This window comes from Musca vetustissima, unplaced genomic scaffold (assembly GCF_032173495.1).
Source record: "Musca vetustissima isolate MV318-11 ecotype Yass unplaced genomic scaffold, APGP_CSIRO_Mvet_v1 utg56751, whole genome shotgun sequence".
Classification (NCBI taxonomy): Eukaryota; Metazoa; Arthropoda; class Insecta; order Diptera; family Muscidae; genus Musca; species Musca vetustissima.
Window position 1 is genome coordinate 19,046 of NW_026875332.1, and position 17,964 is coordinate 37,009.

General features: G+C 33.7%; 1 protein-coding gene across 1 annotated transcript; it reads left to right on the forward strand.

Annotated features, from left to right (window-relative positions):
- The first annotated feature begins 12,245 nt into the window (after positions 1-12,245).
- LOC133337797 (V-type proton ATPase subunit E-like) lies at positions 12,246-16,865 on the forward strand. The gene is made up of 4 exons (XM_061545999.1): positions 12,246-12,320; positions 14,507-14,719; positions 14,806-15,135; positions 16,734-16,865. The coding sequence occupies exons 1-4, from the start codon at positions 12,288-12,290 to the stop codon at positions 16,839-16,841; spliced, it is 684 nt and encodes a 227-aa protein (XP_061401983.1). The 5' UTR covers positions 12,246-12,287; the 3' UTR covers positions 16,842-16,865.
- The last annotated feature ends 1,099 nt before the right edge of the window (positions 16,866-17,964 follow it).

The window sequence follows — 17,964 nt, forward strand, 5'->3', positions numbered from 1 at the left end:
CGGAAAAGCCTCCATATAATGGCACTCCACATTTTTGGGCAGGTTTTCTACCTAATCAGATGTAATTGGTTGTTGTTGTAGCAGTTTTCCTGTTTAAGTTTCCTCCAGTTCTGTATCCAGACATAGAAATGCAGCTACCTCCACTGGCTGTAACCACAGATCTTCCGGAGTGAGGTGAGTAGATTTGGCTGGGCAATTGAATAAGTGCAGTGTGGTATGAGGGCCTGTACCACATGCTGGGCAGACATCCTGCACCTGGTCATCAATCCGTGCCCAATACGAATTGAGCCGACTGCACCATCCAGAACTGGGCAGCTGGCGTTCTTCAGCTCTATGGGTGGGGGTGAGCTCCGAGCACGGCACACAGTGGGAAAAAATACCGATCTAGCGCGCAGAAAATAAAAAAATGAAGTTGAAGGAAACTTTAAAACATTAATGCAGTTTTATAGTAGAGTGTTGAGAGTACTTAAGTCCGTATACAATAATCCGAATTAATAAGCTAGAACGAAATAACGGTACATTTAAAATAGAATTTGTTTCCAATGTTAAAAATGGTAAACGTTGATTTTTGTTTTATTTTTCTTGTGTGTCTGTGTAGAACATCATACTAATTTTTTTCCTGCGACTTCCTGCGACTCTCGGATTAATGGCAATTTTTGGAAAAAATGCCAATTTGGTGTAAAAAGCTTTTTTAAGGTTTTGTTCAAATAAAATTAAAAATTTGTGAATTTTTTTATATAATTCATCAAATATGACTTGGAATAGAACACAGCATGTATGAAAATGAGGGCATTTAAGTAAGCTGCTCCAAACGTTGATTTTATACTCATGCACTGAATATACATTTATTCCAAATGTCTTTCTAAATAATAATTGAAATTACAACGAAATCGGTTGTAAGAGTCTTCTAAAACACTTTATGAACCCTGGAAAAATATCATTGGTGTAACATTCATATATACACTGTTTTACCTATATTTATGATTTTCGTGGAGGTGGAGTTTATGGACTTTTATTATACCTGTTATGGGGTTTCCAATGACTGACATGACTTCGGATGACTTTATGACTTTGTCATACGAATTTCGTTAGGGTCGGATACAGGTATCAGTTACCTATGAATGCAAAAATATATATTATTTATAGATTTTTCTACCTATGAATGAAAAATCCGCATTTAACAAATGTTCATTCATAGATTCTTCTCATTCAATAATTGTCAAAGAACGGGATTATACAAGTTATAAACAAGTGAATAGCGATTTATTTTAGTTCTTAAACAAGTGAAGTGGAAAAATGACAATTTTGTACAGAGAGCTCTTTGAAGTTTGGCTAAAATCTAAAAATAGATAGACTTGAAGTAATGCTACCGATTATGCAAAAGCCAAAGGGATTTGTCGAACAGTTACCACGCTATGTACGCGATTTAAAACGAAATGGATGGCCGCCAGAAGGAACAAAAAACAAATGGAGCGTCAGCATGGAAATTGGCTGATATAATCAAATGTGCAGCTTTTCCCATAGGAATGTTGTCTGGAATGAAAAATCCGCATTTAACAAATGTTCATTCATAGATTCTTCTCATTCAATAATTGTCAAAGAACGGGATTATACAAGTTATAAACAAGTGAATAGCGATTTATTTTAGTTCTTAAACAAGTGAAGTGGAAAAATGTCAATTTTGTACAGAGAGCTCTTTGAAGTTTGGCTAAAATCTAAAAATAGATAGACTTGAAGTAATGCTAACGATTATGCAAAAGCCAAAGGGATTTGTCGAACAGTTACCACGCTATGTACGCGATTTAAAACGAAATGGATGGCCGCCAGAAGGAACAAAAAACAAATGGAGCGTCAGCATGGAAATTGGCTGATATAATCAAATGTGCAGCTTTTCCCATAGGAATGTTGTCTGGAGAAGCCATGGAATCCAGAAATAAGGAACTACAGGGAACTGTACACCAGAAAAATTAGTCGTGAGGAAACAATGAGGGATCTTTTCAATAGGTTGCTATTTTCTTCTGATCCAAAAATATCAAGTATGTCTCGTAGTACATCTCTTAACCATGGATATAGTGAGCCACTATCTGAAGAAGTCCTTAAACTACTGGAGGATCCAATGCTACCAACTAATTCAGATCAAAACTCGGATTCTGAATGTGATTAGTATTTAATAAGTAATGCCTAAATCTTGTAAAATATATATAGTTTAATATGTTATATATGTAATATTAACAATAATGAAGATACATATAATAACAACAGTGTTTGCCCTTAACCCACTTTTTACCCTCCAAATGTTTCGGAATTTTTAAAAGAAGTTCCCATTTAAGGAGTACTATTAGTTATAACGAAAAATGTTGCTTATTATAAAATGTTTCAAATGCTTCAAAATAGTAATTTTCACCTAAAAATTTAAGTTTTTCTAAAAAAAAAATCGGCGCTTAATGGGTTAATAAAAAAAATTGCCAAATTTTTTCATAAAATAATTAAAATTGTCCATATAAATCTACTCTTATCCAAAATATCGATAAACATACAGTAAAACATCTACTTTTATTTTCTGCGCGCTAGATCTGCATTTTTCCCACTGTGGGGCATTCACTTTGTAACCGTTCAGCGCTGAGGCTACTGCATCTGTATGAATGCCATTCAGACCTGCTCGATAGGCAGCTGTAATTGGTTGCTTTATTTGGTCCACTCCTCTGTATTTTGGGGGTTTGGTCACGTGTTTCAACCAAATTGGCTGTAATTTTACATTCTAAATGATCAGTGAGTACAAAATCTCCTTACAAAAATTATGAATATTGATCCAAGTTTCCGGGGAGCACCATATAATGGTAACCCCAATAATTTCTCATATGCTGTCAAATATTCCTACCAAAAATGTATATATCTCCATTCCCATTGTAGTAGCTACAATATGTCATTCCGGGATATTGGAGGTGAGACACATTTCTGCGCAAAATTACCTATTTAGATCCAATTTTTGATATAGCAATACATACAGGTCTCGCCCCAGTTTCGGTATTATAAAGACATAGACCAAATCTTCTCATAGAGTTGGCTATAATTTGGCATAACGGATCGCAGAACATCATCCCAGAAGTTATGCACTATATCTAAAGATTCTTACTCCCGTTTTCCAACCTGAGTGTTATCGGTAGTTGGCATGTTCAATACGAATAGGTGACATCGGAATAGGTGACATCGGGCATGTTCAATACGAATAGGTGACATCGGACGGAGGTTTTGGTACAACCATCAAATTTGATATTATTCTATTTTTCTAATAGTTTCGGTATTATAAAGACATAGACCAAATCTTCTCATAGAGTTGGCTATAATTTGGCATAACGGATCGCAGAACATCATCCCAGAAGTTATGCACTATATCTAATAATTCTTACTCCCGTTTTCCAACCTGAGTGTTATCGGTAGTTGGCATGTTCAATACGAATAGGTGACATCGGAATAGGTGACATCGGGCATGTTCAATACGAATAGGTGACATCGGACGGAGGTTTTGGTACAACCATCAAATTAGATATTATGCTATTTTTCTAATATTGCTGGGTTTTTATCGGTTGTTCTCTTTACAGCCGAACGTAGTGATAGATTTTTGCAAAGAAAATATCTCGTATATTGGTTTTCTCTGTGATACACATTTTTGGTATGGGATATATGCGATGTGTTCTGTTTATAAGTTATATAACCACCTGATTTTATATTTCCCGTTGCATATTAACATTTCATTTACTTTAAGGAGCAACATGTTCATATTATTATGTTCAAACAAATTAATCTAGGGCATGGATCTTATAATCCGAATACCCTGAATGGCCACGAACTCGATTCAGATTGTCTTCTGATTTTCCATCCTTGCATTAGTCCCAAAATGTACCTGTATTCTATGGAAAACGTGTACATACAATGATCGCGTGTACATTCAATAATATACTTCTCAATTATTTTTTGTATTCTCCCAAAAAATGTTTCAATACAATGTCAATCCAATTTAAAAAATGAAATATTTTCAAAATTTTCAATAAATGACAAATGTAGGCTTAAAGAATGATACGCTACCAATTTTCGCCCAAAATACCTCAAAATAACAAATACGACGTGGTGCTACCAATATAGCTCGATACTAAATTTTTTGCACATTTTTCGCGATTTTCAATTTTTTCTCACATTTTAAACCTTCCCTGAAGATCCACGAACACTTCAAGGCTAAATTAAGAAAAACCCGTTCAGTCGTTTTCGAGTTTTAGCGAGGCTAACGAACAGCAATTCATTTATATATATATATATAGAACAGATAATAGGTTGCGGAAAAATAAATCCACTACTTTTTGCGGAAGACTGCTGTACTGATAGATTTCTTGTAAAGAATCGATCAGACAATTTCAGATTTATGCTTTTCGCAGTAAAAAATTATTTTGCTGTTTTCTATTTTGGTGCATTTAGTTGTGAGTTACAAGTCAAGTCGTCGAAAATTTCGACAAAATCGAAGAAATTATCGAAGTTGATCGGCATGTTATCAGTCGTAATATCACCTACAGTGACTCCCCAAAATCTTGGGGAGCTTGGTCATCAGTCCGGACTGGTGAAAATCGACTATTAGAGTTGTTTGCAAATAGATAGCAGTACTTTTATGAGAGAGGCATTTTGAAGCAACTTTTAAAATGGCAACAAATCGGACATTCCGAAGTATGTTAAATAAAGTTCTATTACTTACTTACTTAGCTGGCTTCTTACAGAACGGTTGTCCCATAAGAGGTGTTTCATCTGCTTGCGCAAGTACCAATTCTTCAGATCCATATAACAGCACGGGCAGTATCAGCGTCTTGTAAAGTGGGAGTTTGGTCTGGCGGGAGGTGGCCTTGATTCTAAACTGCTTACTTAGACCATAGTAGCATCTGTTATCCAACCGATTGACATTCTGAACTCATCTTGACTATGTGGTATACAGTCTTTCATCTCCCATTGGTTCTGAGGAGTCTTCTGCACCGCCACTTTTTGATACCAGAAGCTTTTCAAAATGTTCCTTCCAGATCCTCAGTATCTGTCACAAGGTTTCCATCTTCATCTCTACAGGAGGATGTGCCTGCGCCAAAGCCTTCCGTTTGGTGTTTTACCCGTTGGTAAAATTTCCGAACTTCATTTTGACTCCTGTATATCTCTATTTGCTCAAGCTCACGTTTAGACAGAAAATCTCCAGTAAAATATCCAATCCAGTAATCATGTCAATAAATGATTTTGTATTGCTCAAAAATGAAAGTAGGCACAAATTAGATCCACTTTATAAAGTGGACCATATAAAGTTGTTGGTATTGGCAATAAGAATAATGTCTATATTTTGGATACAAAAATGTATGCTCAATGATTTTTTTACAACTCTTTACAAAAAAATTGAAAAAGCTCCACAATAGGTATATTTACAGATAACATACCAAAAATTTAACCTATAGCGATAATTCTACAAATCGGTTTATGTACACCAAATACAAATTTCAGCAATTTTTAATGAAAACGTGGACTGATACTAATAACGCATGGTAGAATATGCAATTCTCAAACTACAGCAATTTATATTACATAGTCTAGGAATTAGCGAATATTTGGGGTTATAATTACATGAGGGATATGCCTAATTAATGACCGACATATGTCAATTTCGAACACAATATTTTTGTTTGTATCTCAATTCTTTCTCTCAGGAGGTATAATTATATAGAGAAGATTCCTAAATGCTGGCCGATATATTTCATTATCGTCAAGTTCGAGTTTTTTTTATCAGAGAAATGGGTTGAAAAGCGTGCTCAAGAACTCCAAAATATCAAAAATAGGGCAGTACCCGTATATGGGGGCTTTTCCTAAACGTGAACCGATATAGCCAATCTTCGAACTTGACCTGCCTGCAACTCTATGCAATCTTCCTTCAAAAGATTTTATTTATTTATTAAATTCATTCCTTAATACTAAAGCCTCCAAGGCCAATAAATAGTATTAATATAACACATCATTCTAAGTAGAAAACTTATATCTAAATACAAAATACTTAAAAATATATTCAATTATAATTGGCTCCCCAGCCATAACCACTAAAACAAAATGGCGTAAATGAAAGCCATAATAAGCAACATCCAGCAAATTACAGTCATTAATACGAATAAAATAGGTGTAAATGAAGTATAAATTTAATTGAAAAAATAAAATAGAATATGCAAAGAAATTGTCTGTAAATGAAAGTGTATGTAAACAAAAAAACATACAGTTCATAAAAAGCAAACAAGATATCATAAATAGGTTAGAATAGCTGACAGAATATTAAATGCGATTATCAGGACCACGTAAATATTGCAATAGCTTCAAACGAAAAGCATTATTGGATTGAGAAAATATTCTCAGTTCAATGGGCAAATAATTCCACAATCGAGCAACACGTACAACATAGGATTTTTCAAAAGCGGAATTGTATATCCTAGGTATAAATACTTGAGGATTTCTCGTTGAGACGGAGAATCTGAACATGTTTCTTAACAAAACAGGTACACCATTCTTAATTATATTGTAAAAATTACGCAGAACTCTGGCAGAAACAAAACTTTTAAAATTTAACCCCAGAAAATCTACAACATAACCAGATATGTGAACTCGAGATTTAATATTATAAATAAAACGAGCAATAGAATTAACAACTCGTTTTAATCTTAAGAATGTATGATCAGTTGTACCTGAAATAACCTCCAATCCATAAATGATTTGGGGCATCAAGAGGGCATGAGCAACTCGTCTTTTGACCCACGATGGAAGAAACAGATTTGTAGAATATAACCTACGAATAGTGGAAAACACCTTCCTCTGAACAAAGTCAACATGATTCTCAAAATGTAGCTTATCGTCGACTATTAGTCCCAACATTCGGTGACTGCTTACAAAGTTAACTTGGTTGTAACCAAGATAGATGTTAAGGTCCATTTCATGACAACCAAACATTAAAGCTCTTGTTTTTAATGGATTAAAAGTCAAACTGTTTTCTAATGACCATTGTTCAAACCGTGAAAGACAGTGATTAATTTGACATTCAAAAGATGTTGCATTCCTTTCATTATCACAGAAAATTAGAAAAACGTCATCAGCAAATAATAGTGGTGTACAATTGGCATCGCCAAAACACTGCGTCAGACTATTAACATACAAAATGAACAGTAAAGGACCCAAAACTGATCCCTGAGCTACGCCACAAGTGAGCAAAATCGTACCAGAGGATTTTCCATTACAAACAACAAATTGGGATCTACCAGATAAATAAGATAAAATTAGTTTACATGCAGTTATTGAAAAATTGAACTCATATATCAGCTTCCTGATTAACGTAGAATGGGAAATCGAATCGAATGCCTTTGTCAAATCCAACGACACCACTACTGTATTTTTGGAAAGATTCATATTTTTCCTTATCATATCAGTCAGGCAAAGTAACAGACTTGTAGTATTATGGTTCTTGCGAAAAGCAAATTGGCCGTTGTAAATGTACCTGTTAACATGCATAAGTATCTGGTCCCTCATAATATGTTCACACACTTTCGACAGCACAGGGAGAATTGATATGGGCCTAAGACTATCAGGACTATCAACAACATTACCCTTCGGGATTGGAACAACACGAGCTATTTTCCACGATTGGGGAAAGGTGGACGACATTAAAATTGAATTTATTAAATCTAACACATAATCTGAAATATATGGGAAAATTAACTTCAAGAAATCAACAGGTATTCCATCCACGCCTATTGATTTAGACTTTATTCTATTTAGAGCTAAAATAACTTCGTCAATATAAACATTACTGAAGGAAAATCCATTTGCTGCATCAGCAAAAGAATTAAAATCGAAATCATCAACAGATGAATTTCTAGCAGCAAACGAGGAATTCAGTGCATCAACATCAAAATTAGAAATTAAGTCGTCAGTACCCATACATCCAGCACCCCTTAAAAAACGCCACAGAGCAGTTGAACCCATCACATTGAATTTTTTGGAGTAGAATTTTCTGCGTTCACGTCGAATGATGGATTTGGCTTTATTTCGATATTTGCAAAACACTCTCCAATTATCAGTAGTCTTATTGCGCTGGTAAGCTTTGAATGCTAAATCACGAAGTGATTGAGCAAATACAATGTGATTCACATTCATCCAATTTTCAGCAGAACATATCTTTTTACGTTTTAATGGCACAAATTCAAAAAGACTAATAATTAGAGACGATACAGCTGAACACTTCAGATCAATGTCAGCAACATTCAATGTATTAATATCATAGGTCGATAGATAATAATAAAAACCATCCCAGTCAATATTCATATAATCACGATACTCGACAACATCACAAAAAAAGTTAACACTGATATTGAAAGATGCAAATATAAGAGAATGGTCAGATATAGAGGGGCATATAACCTGATCAGACAAATTAACCATCGAATAATCGCTAATCAACATAAAATCAATCAATGAAGACGAAGAATGAGACACACTAAAATGAGTAGGTTTGGAATTATGTAAAATTGACAAATTCAAACGAAAACAAGTGGAACGAACAGACATAGCTTTCACTGAGTCAAACATGTTACAGTTGAAATCTCCTACAATCACTATGCTTGAGTATCCTAACAGCAGATCGGTATGGATATCTTCAAACATAGCAAAATCTGCAGGAGGAGGCAAATAAACCACTCCAAACAAGACTTTGACATCACCAGACATGAGCTCAATAAAAAGCGACTCACATTTACCTAATACGGACGACTTATGAACAATATTATATTTAATTCCACTCGAAATGTATATGCCAACACCACCACCTCTACCATTTTGGCGATCATTCCTCACAAATTTGTACCCAGGCACACTAATTGCACGACTAGAGATATCCGGTTTCAACCATGTTTCTGAGATTCCAATAATGCTTAAGCGAGATCCTGACAAAATTGACTTAAGCTCTGTAAACTTATCAGTATTCATAGACGGCCTTATACTACGACAATTTATATGAGCAATATTAAGCTTATTATTACATGACTCCAAAACTGACCTAATATACCCATTGTTGCTTATTACTGGCCCAAAATTTGCCCTAAAAGGCATCAAAAGCAAATGATGTAGTTATAGTGGGGAACCATTTATAAAAGAAAAAAAATTGTTTATTATCTATCATAATACAATTAAAAAAAAATAAATAATATTCACAACTCTAACGCAGCTGATCAAATACTGCAAATGAGATCGATTTTCAAATAATTAAAAAAAAAGTAAACGAAGTGTTGAAATTAATAAAAAAGGAATAAAAAGAGAAAAAACTTAATTACTACTTCCTTCTACATCAAGAAGCAGCGCATCACATTGGCCAGTATTGTACGTATCTTCTCTGCCATCAGTAAACATAAGCCAAGCCTTAAGTCGGTCAGAATTAAGAATTTTAAATTTTTTAATCACCTTCAGGCGTTGAAGTTTCTTGCAAACATAATTTAGATGTGCTGCTGCAGGAGAAAAGTGATCGTTCAGGTATACCCTGTTATTTAAATCGCCACCTTGACCGACCAATATGTCAGAAATGCGTAAATTGCGAGTCTTAAAATATTCTCTCATCAGGGTGTCTCGCTTTGCTACCTTATTAAATTTGACAAGAATCTGTTTCTTATGATTAATGTAACATACGTGGTTGATGTCCATACTAGCAATCGGTACATTATAAAACGAGCCTAAAGCTATCACCGGCGCCTCCAAATCACTCAAACCCTCTGGTAGGCCGCCAATAAGAATATCAGAGCGATTCATCCGTCTGTGTATTACATTGTCTTCTCTATCCAGGGCAACAAGTTTAGTTGTAGTAGCAACCTCAACACGCCGAACATTGTCATTACATTGATTGATATCGGATTTCAACTCAGCCACACATAAACTCACTTCCTTCTTAATGTCTTCCAAAACAACTTTCATGCTATTCTGCTCCGTCTGATAGTTGACCATAAAGTTATCAAGTTTAGCCGTCAAACTGTTTATCTTTTCAATAACGCCATCGTTACAGTTGTTGTTTAGATTTGGCTCACAAGAAGCACAGATAAAGGCAAAAGATTTGACCGTTCTCAAAACTGAAAGATTTTTTTCCTCAATATTTGCACAAGATGCATGTATCCAGCAGTTGCAAGCTTTGCATAAAACACTAGCCTGGGTCTTTGTGACCGATTGATCACAAAGTTTGCATTTAGTAACTCGACCGGCCGGCATATCAGTATCACCAAAACAGCAACAAAATCAAAAAAGATGTCTGAATGCACAAAAAAATACAGCTTCAATGCAACAACAGCAACACAGCAAGCTTATGCAACACACAGCAGCCACAAGTTAATTAAAAATATCGAAAATCTTGGAAAATTTTCATGGAATTCAAATATATTTAAATATTTAAAAATTTGTATTCTCCAACAGTTCAGCAGATTCGGCAATATCGATCGTAAATAGTAAAATAAAACAAAATGATCAGCTGCGATAAAAAAACACTTCTACTCAGACATAGGGATCTGTAGTTTTTTTTTTTTTAAACAAACAACAAAATTGTTCTCAAGCAAATTGATTGTTTAGTGAACTTTATTTTGATTTTGTATCGTTAAACCATGGCCTATAAATAAGGTCACCGAGGGAGACCAGCTGGCTATCTGCGCCACTCAAATTTGCTGTCAAAATGCATTATTGTGAATTGACTTCCGTTATGAAAACGTAAACAAAGTCAAAATTTTTGACATTAGACTTGAGAAAAAAAGCTGTTTTCCGGTTTGCGCCAAATTGTTTTGTTGTTTTAATCAGCTGTGTCGATACAATCTTTTTACTGGATGCGGCTCGTTTACTTTTTGCAATTTTCTGACTTGAGAACGAAAAATTTTATTATTTACTCTGCAAATTCTTACTGATTAAATGTTACTGGAAAAGTAAACGAACGAACCAAACTTGAGAATTATTTCTTGAGGTACACGATTTAACATTAAACGCGTTCGGTGTAAATGGCACACTTCTTGGAATAAATTATAATTATTAATCATTCTCCTAAAAATTACTTCATCTTTTTTCTTTCTTCTTTACAGACCAACGACAACATATAGAGCAAAATCTCCAACACAAAAAAAGAGTTCCAAGCAATTAAAAAAATTACGATCAAAACTTTTAAAGCCTGCAGAAATACATCGTTAAAAAATAATTTAATAACATGTTAGAGACATTTCAAACTTTGAGATTGAAAAATAACTTAATACATAAACATATCCATAAATATTATATACATTATATTACAATTATAATTATATTGATATATTGAATTTTGTCATTATGTAGTGTGTGACAAAATATCAAATATCTTTAGCAAATTACAATTCCAGAACTAGTGTATATAATACCAAAGGGTTACTGTTTATGTTTTAAGTTTTTAAGAGAAATTATTTGTAATGTATAACGAAAATCTTTTTATATATTTTAGTTTTAATTATGTAATATCTATCTATTTTTAAAAACACTTATTCTTTATATATAATAAAAATAGTAAAATAATGTAATGTACATTTTGTTTTTTTTTCTTTTTTTGTGTAATTTAAAAGGGGAGAAAAATGGCGGACACAGTTAAACACAGTCTAAAGACAAATTTCCTCTTTAGCAAAAACATATTCTTGATCTGAAAAGACATGTTATTGTTAGAAAATAATCCGCAGTTAAATGGATATTTTCTATAGATAGAAAAAAAGAACGCAGTCCGCTTAGAATAGAAAAACACAACGCTAAAAATTGTATTATGTGTCTTTAACCCACTTAATGTATTTAGTGTTGCATTCACATACAACCCCCAACACAGAGTTGTATTTCGCACATAATGAACACCTCCAATGTGTCAAAAATTACCCACGAAAATTCCCTTTCACATGATGGGATATTTACAACACTACCAATCACTTGACTTGAAACTCGAAAAGTCAGAAATTTTTTTGTACAAGACCAACGTAACTCTTGAGGCGCACACAACCACATACTTTTCTCCAAGTGAATATACAATTTTAGTGAAAAAAAGAATAAAATAATTGTGTTGATAAAGAAGAACAAAAAAAATCAATTAATAATAAATATATGTTATTTTCATAGGAAAGCGTGTGACAGCAGCCTGAATTTTCGCCAATTAGAAAATTTGTTTTTCCCCCATTCGTTTTTCTTCGTTGTAAAGTGAAAAAACAGAACAAAACTGCAAAATGGCTTTGAGCGATGCTGATGTTCAAAAACAGGTAAATAAAGAACGAAAAAAAGGATATTTGGATACCAACAAGAAAAAGAAGATAAAAGAGTCAATACCAACAAAAGTTATCAATGAAAAATAATTGTAACAAAAAAAATAGTTAAGCTTTTTGACAAGTCAAGATGGCGTAGAATAGAGAAGGCAGCCAGCCAGTCATGGGATATGTCATGTGAATTATTGTTGTCATTTATTAAACAACAATTTGTAATTGTTTGTGCATCCATCTCTTTGTATAGTTAAAGTTTCATGTAAGGGAATTCCAATTTGCCTGTCATACCAATTGAAATTCTTATTAGATTTTCCTTCTCGTTGTCTTTTTTCCTTTTTTTTTGTATAGTTATTTTGTTTTTACAGAGTTGAAGGAAAGAAAAAAAATATATCCAAGATTGCAAACACGAAACATTAACAGAAGTCATGTGATCAAAATGTAGGGCTTTCTCTGTGTGAGAGTGAATGAAACAGCAATAGACTCTCTCTCGCATAACAGGGTATGTTATTAACACTACTATGTGAGAGGCTATATTATCAATGACAGCTACGGCGGCGGCCAGACAAGCAATCAATGTATGCAACTGTGTCGCCGTTACCAGAGAGCCAGAGAATAAAATAATATACTGTTGTTGTTGTTTTTTTGGGTGGCAGATGGGTTGATGTAGTTATTGAGGGAATTTTTTGAATGGTCTTTTTAACGTAGTAAGAAACAATATATAGTAAATTAAATGTAAATCTTTGATACTGAGTTGTGTCAACAAATTTAAAAAGTTATCTCTTTCTTTATCCCTTTAATTAATAATTATATAATACAAAAATTAATGTAAAAACCTTAATGTTAACAATAATACAAAGGCAGCTATATGTAGGCCACAAACCGGCCTAAATATATGAAAAAAACAGGAGCCAATGTTCATCAGGATATTAGTGAATGAAAAATGTAAAATCAACAGCATTCCTTGGTATTTCAGAAAAAAAAAATGATTGGAATTTGGATAGGAGATTTTTGTACAGAAACAGTCTTCAATATTCTTTTAATAAAAAGGGTTTTGGGCGTTTTTGTAATCTTTTTTAAATCCAGAATTTATATAAGTGGGTATTTTTTTAATATTATTTTCATAAAATAGAATAAGACTAACGTGGAATAGGAATGTTGGGAACGCTCTAAGAAATGACTGCTGGCACTCTACTCATGCAAAAACTCCATAGGTAAGAGCTGGGGATTAAGACCCGAGGTCATACACTGGCTGTATGTGACGATCGTCCTCCTCATTCTTACATATGGTTGCTTATAAGGTGGCAGAGGGTAAAAAAAATACTGCCGAAAAATTAAGTTTAGTACAGCGATTGACTTCGTACGAGACTACCGGAGCGCTAAGAAGCACGCCACAGGCAGCCTTGAATGCAATCCTTGACCTCCAACCACTGGACTATCTGATTAAATACCAGGCGGCCAGGTGTGCCCTGAGGCTCCGAGAAACGGATGCCTGGAAGTCGCTAAACTATGGTCACGCCAATATCTTCAACATAACGCCAGGTTGTGATTTTATGAGGAGAAATACTTACATTAGTGACTATGTTCCCTCTTATAGAGACTTTAGTGACATCAGAGTAGATTTTCCATAAGGAATCCTGGACTAGTGGCTCCTTACTCTGCGGTGTAGGTCGCGTACTATAAACTCAAAAGCAGTTAATGATTGCAAGTCTGCTCTGAATAATATACGACAGATATTTAGCTTATGTTGGGTTCCAGGATATAGTGTCATTGAAGGGTATGAGATAGCCGACGAGCTTGCTCCAGGTGGCTCACAGTCGTCCAATCTTCCGATTGAGAAATCAGTGAAACCTCCAATTGGCTATTTTATTGGCAGAATCTGCTCGTTCTGCTGCGAGGTAGTCGGCAACAGATGGTTGAGAGAACCTGTTTGCAGAATCTCAAAATCTATCCGGCCTGAATTCTCTCGCAAAAGAACATCTTCGCTGATGGCACACAATAAGAGAGATCAAAATCATTGTGGGGATCATGAAAGGTCACTGCAAGATTAGATATCTCACTTCGAAGTGGGACTCCAGCGGAGAGGATTACTGTCGTCTATGTGAGGACGAAGAAGAACTAGAAACAATTGAACATATCCTCTGTACTCTTTATATACAATTTTTTCTAATTTTTTTTTTCGTTTGCAGATCAAACACATGATGGCTTTCATCGAACAAGAAGCCAATGAAAAGGCCGAAGAAATCGATGCCAAAGCCGAAGAAGAATTCAACATTGAAAAGGGACGTTTGGTGCAACAACAACGTCTCAAGATCATGGAATACTATGAAAAGAAGGAAAAACAAGTTGAATTGCAAAAGAAAATTCAATCTTCCAACATGCTTAATCAAGCTCGTTTGAAGGTAGGTTGTGTGTGCATTCACATTACTTCAACTTCATTCCCAAATAATGCATTCATTTTTCATTTGTTGCCGTATTATTTTTTTAGGTCCTCAAAGTACGTGAAGATCATGTTGCCAGCGTCTTGGAGGATGCCCGTCGTCGTTTGGGTGAAGTTACCAAAAATCCAGCTCAATACAAAGTTGTCTTGGAAAAGTTGATTTTGCAAGCTTTGTTCCAGACTATGGAACCCACAGTCATTTTGCGTTGCCGTCAAGTTGATGTTGGTCTTGTCAATGAAGTTCTGCCAGCCGCCATTGAAGAATACAAAAAGGAAATGAAAAATGAGGGTGTCAGTGTTGATGTTGATACCGATAACTATTTGCCTGCCGATACATGTGGTGGTATTGAATTGATCGCCTTGAATGGTCGTATCAAGGTGAGTACTAATTTTTTGGTTATTGTCAGTGTTGTTGTTGCATATTTTTTTCGAGGTGTTAATCAAGTTCATTAGTGTTGTGGGGAATTTAGTTAAAATATTAACATAAATTATTCTCAAATCAAAAATTTATTTTTTGGTAATATAATTTCCAAGTTAATGTCTATTGGGAGTAGGAGTAAACTATAATAAAGTGAACTCTTGACAATGTAAACACTCAAACTAACATTAAAGTATTGAAACATTCAGGGAATTAGCGGTAAATAAGCTGGTCGAATCTGAAATTTGAACAAATTAGAAAATATGAACTACCCGACATTAATTAGTTCATAATATGGGGAAAGGTTACACATATACATTCTTACGATTTTATGGAAATAGAGCACCAAAGACCCAAAGTTTGTCCGAATTTTCCACACCTTATCAAATCGAGCCTAGAATGACCTGTATTAAGTTTTATTAATATCGGTTCAGATTTACCTATAGCTATCATATATATCTTCCACAGATTTTATGGAAATGGTGCACCAAATGTCCAATGTTTGTTTGATTGAGACAAGATTTTGTACAGCGTTCCGAATTGAGTCGAAAATGACGTGTGTAAAATTTTGTTGAAATCCATTCCGATTTCGATATAGATCCCACACATATGTTCGTCCGATTTCATGTAAATTGGGCACCAAATAACCAAAGTAAGTCCGATTGGGACGAAATTTTACACAGCGTTCCGAAGCCTATTATGACGTGTGTTAAGTTTTATTGATATCGGTTCAGATTCTGCTATAGCTCCCATATATATTTTCGTCCGATTTCAGGGAAATGGGGAACCAAATGTCCAAGATTAGTCCGATTGCGATAAAATTTTACACAGCGTATTAAATTATGTCTACAATTACGTGTGTTAAGTTTTATTGTAATCGGTTCCGATTTCGATATAGCTCCCATATACGATTTAGTTCGATATAATGAAAATTGTGCACCAAATGCCCAATGTTTGTCCGATAAAGATCAAATTTTGCACATCTTACCTAAATGAGCCTAGAATCGCGTGTGTTAAATTTTATTGAAATCGGTTCAGATTTAGATAAGGCTCCCATATATATTTTCGTCCGATTTCATGCAAATTTTGCACCAAATGTGCAATGTTTGCCCGATTGCGACAACATTTTGCACAGCGTATCGAATTAAGCCTAGTATGACGTGTGTTAAGTTTTATTGTAATCAGTTCAGATTTCGATATAGCTCCCATATATATTTTTGTCCGATTTCACGGAAATTGGCCACCAAATAACCAAAGTAAGTCCGATTGCGATAAAATTTCACACAGCGTATTGAATTAAGTCTAGAATGGTGTGTGTTTAGTTTTATTGTAATCGGTTCAGATTTTGATATAGCTCCCATATACAGTTTAGTCCGATTTAATGAAAATATTGCACCAAATGTGCCCAATGCTTGTCCGATAAAGACCAAATTTTTTGATATAACTCCCACACATTTTTTTTCGCCCGATTTGGAAATTCTTTTTTTTTTTTTTAATAAAATATTTTTTGGTTTTTTATTTATTATTGATTTATCTTTTGTCTCTTCTTCTTTTACAGGTACCCAACACATTGGAATCCCGCTTGGAATTGATTTCACAACAATTGGTACCCGAAATCCGTAACGCCCTGTTCGGACGTAACGTTAACCGTAAATTTGCCGATTAAGTATCTTTCAATAATTATTGTGTTTTCATTTTCTTCTTCCCTCACAAAAAAAAAAAACCCTCCTCCCTTCAACAAAAAACAATTTTCTTGTGTGCATAAATTTATTTAGCTTACAATTAAATTAATAAACTAAAAAAGTAATTATAACAAATGAGAAGCAAAACAGCAGCAGTAAAACGAAAAAAAAAACATAGTTAAATTGCAAATAACAAAACAATATGCCATTCAAAATGATATATAATAATCCCTAACCCTACCATCCTTTGCAGTTGATTTTAAATACTTGAAATATTTCTATATATTAAGTATTTAAAATATACAAAACAAAAAAGCTTTATTGTTTTTCTTTAGTTTAATAATAATTAACAAAATTAAAAATCTGTTTGAACAGCAGCAAGCATGGCCATATATAACTACACTAAAGTATTTTACTTTTGAGCCACACTAAGCAATTAACTCATGAACCAAGGATATTATTATTAAACACACAACGGGATATACATATATAAAACACAATAACCAAACATCTAAACAAGAAAACAAATACATTTAATATTATATATGGGAAGGCAGAGAAAGAAGACAGGCCGAAAAAATATAAATAAATTTAATTAAATTAGAACAAAAAAAGAATGTTTTGTTGTTTAAAGAGTATATACATATATATAAATAATATTACAATATAACACAAAAAGAAAAAAAACAAAAATAGTTTAAAGTAAAAAAAACCTAAAAATCAGTTATATATATTTAAACATATTTACGTATACCTATTATTATGATCTATTATTATGATTATTAACTAACAAAGAAAAAATACCTTACAATTGATATACCAATTGAATCGAAAGAACAAAAAAAAACAAAACAAATTAATCATATACAACAACAAAAAACATACATTCCTGTACAAAAAACTAAAAAAGAAAAAAGTTAATTTCTAATACTTGTAAAGTTATACTTTTTCTTCCCCCCCTTTTCCATTCCACCTCTCGTTGACTATTTTTAAGTTCTCTTTTTGTTCGGGTTTCTTTATTCATATTTTTGTTTTTTTTTTTTTTTTGAAAAGCTGTGCAATTATTTTTTGTATAAGGCGTTAACTAAAAAAACTCTAAAACTGCCA

Excerpts from the sequence above, each read along its gene's own strand:
- LOC133337797 (XM_061545999.1), top strand. The coding sequence starts at position 12,288 with ATGGCTTTGAGCGATGCTGATGTTCAAAAACAG. Across the intron at positions 12,321-14,506 it reads ATGCTGATGTTCAAAAACAG|ATCAAACACATGATGGCTTT; the intron begins GTAAATAAAGAA and ends TTTCGTTTGCAG. Across the intron at positions 14,720-14,805 it reads TTAATCAAGCTCGTTTGAAG|GTCCTCAAAGTACGTGAAGA; the intron begins GTAGGTTGTGTG and ends TTATTTTTTTAG.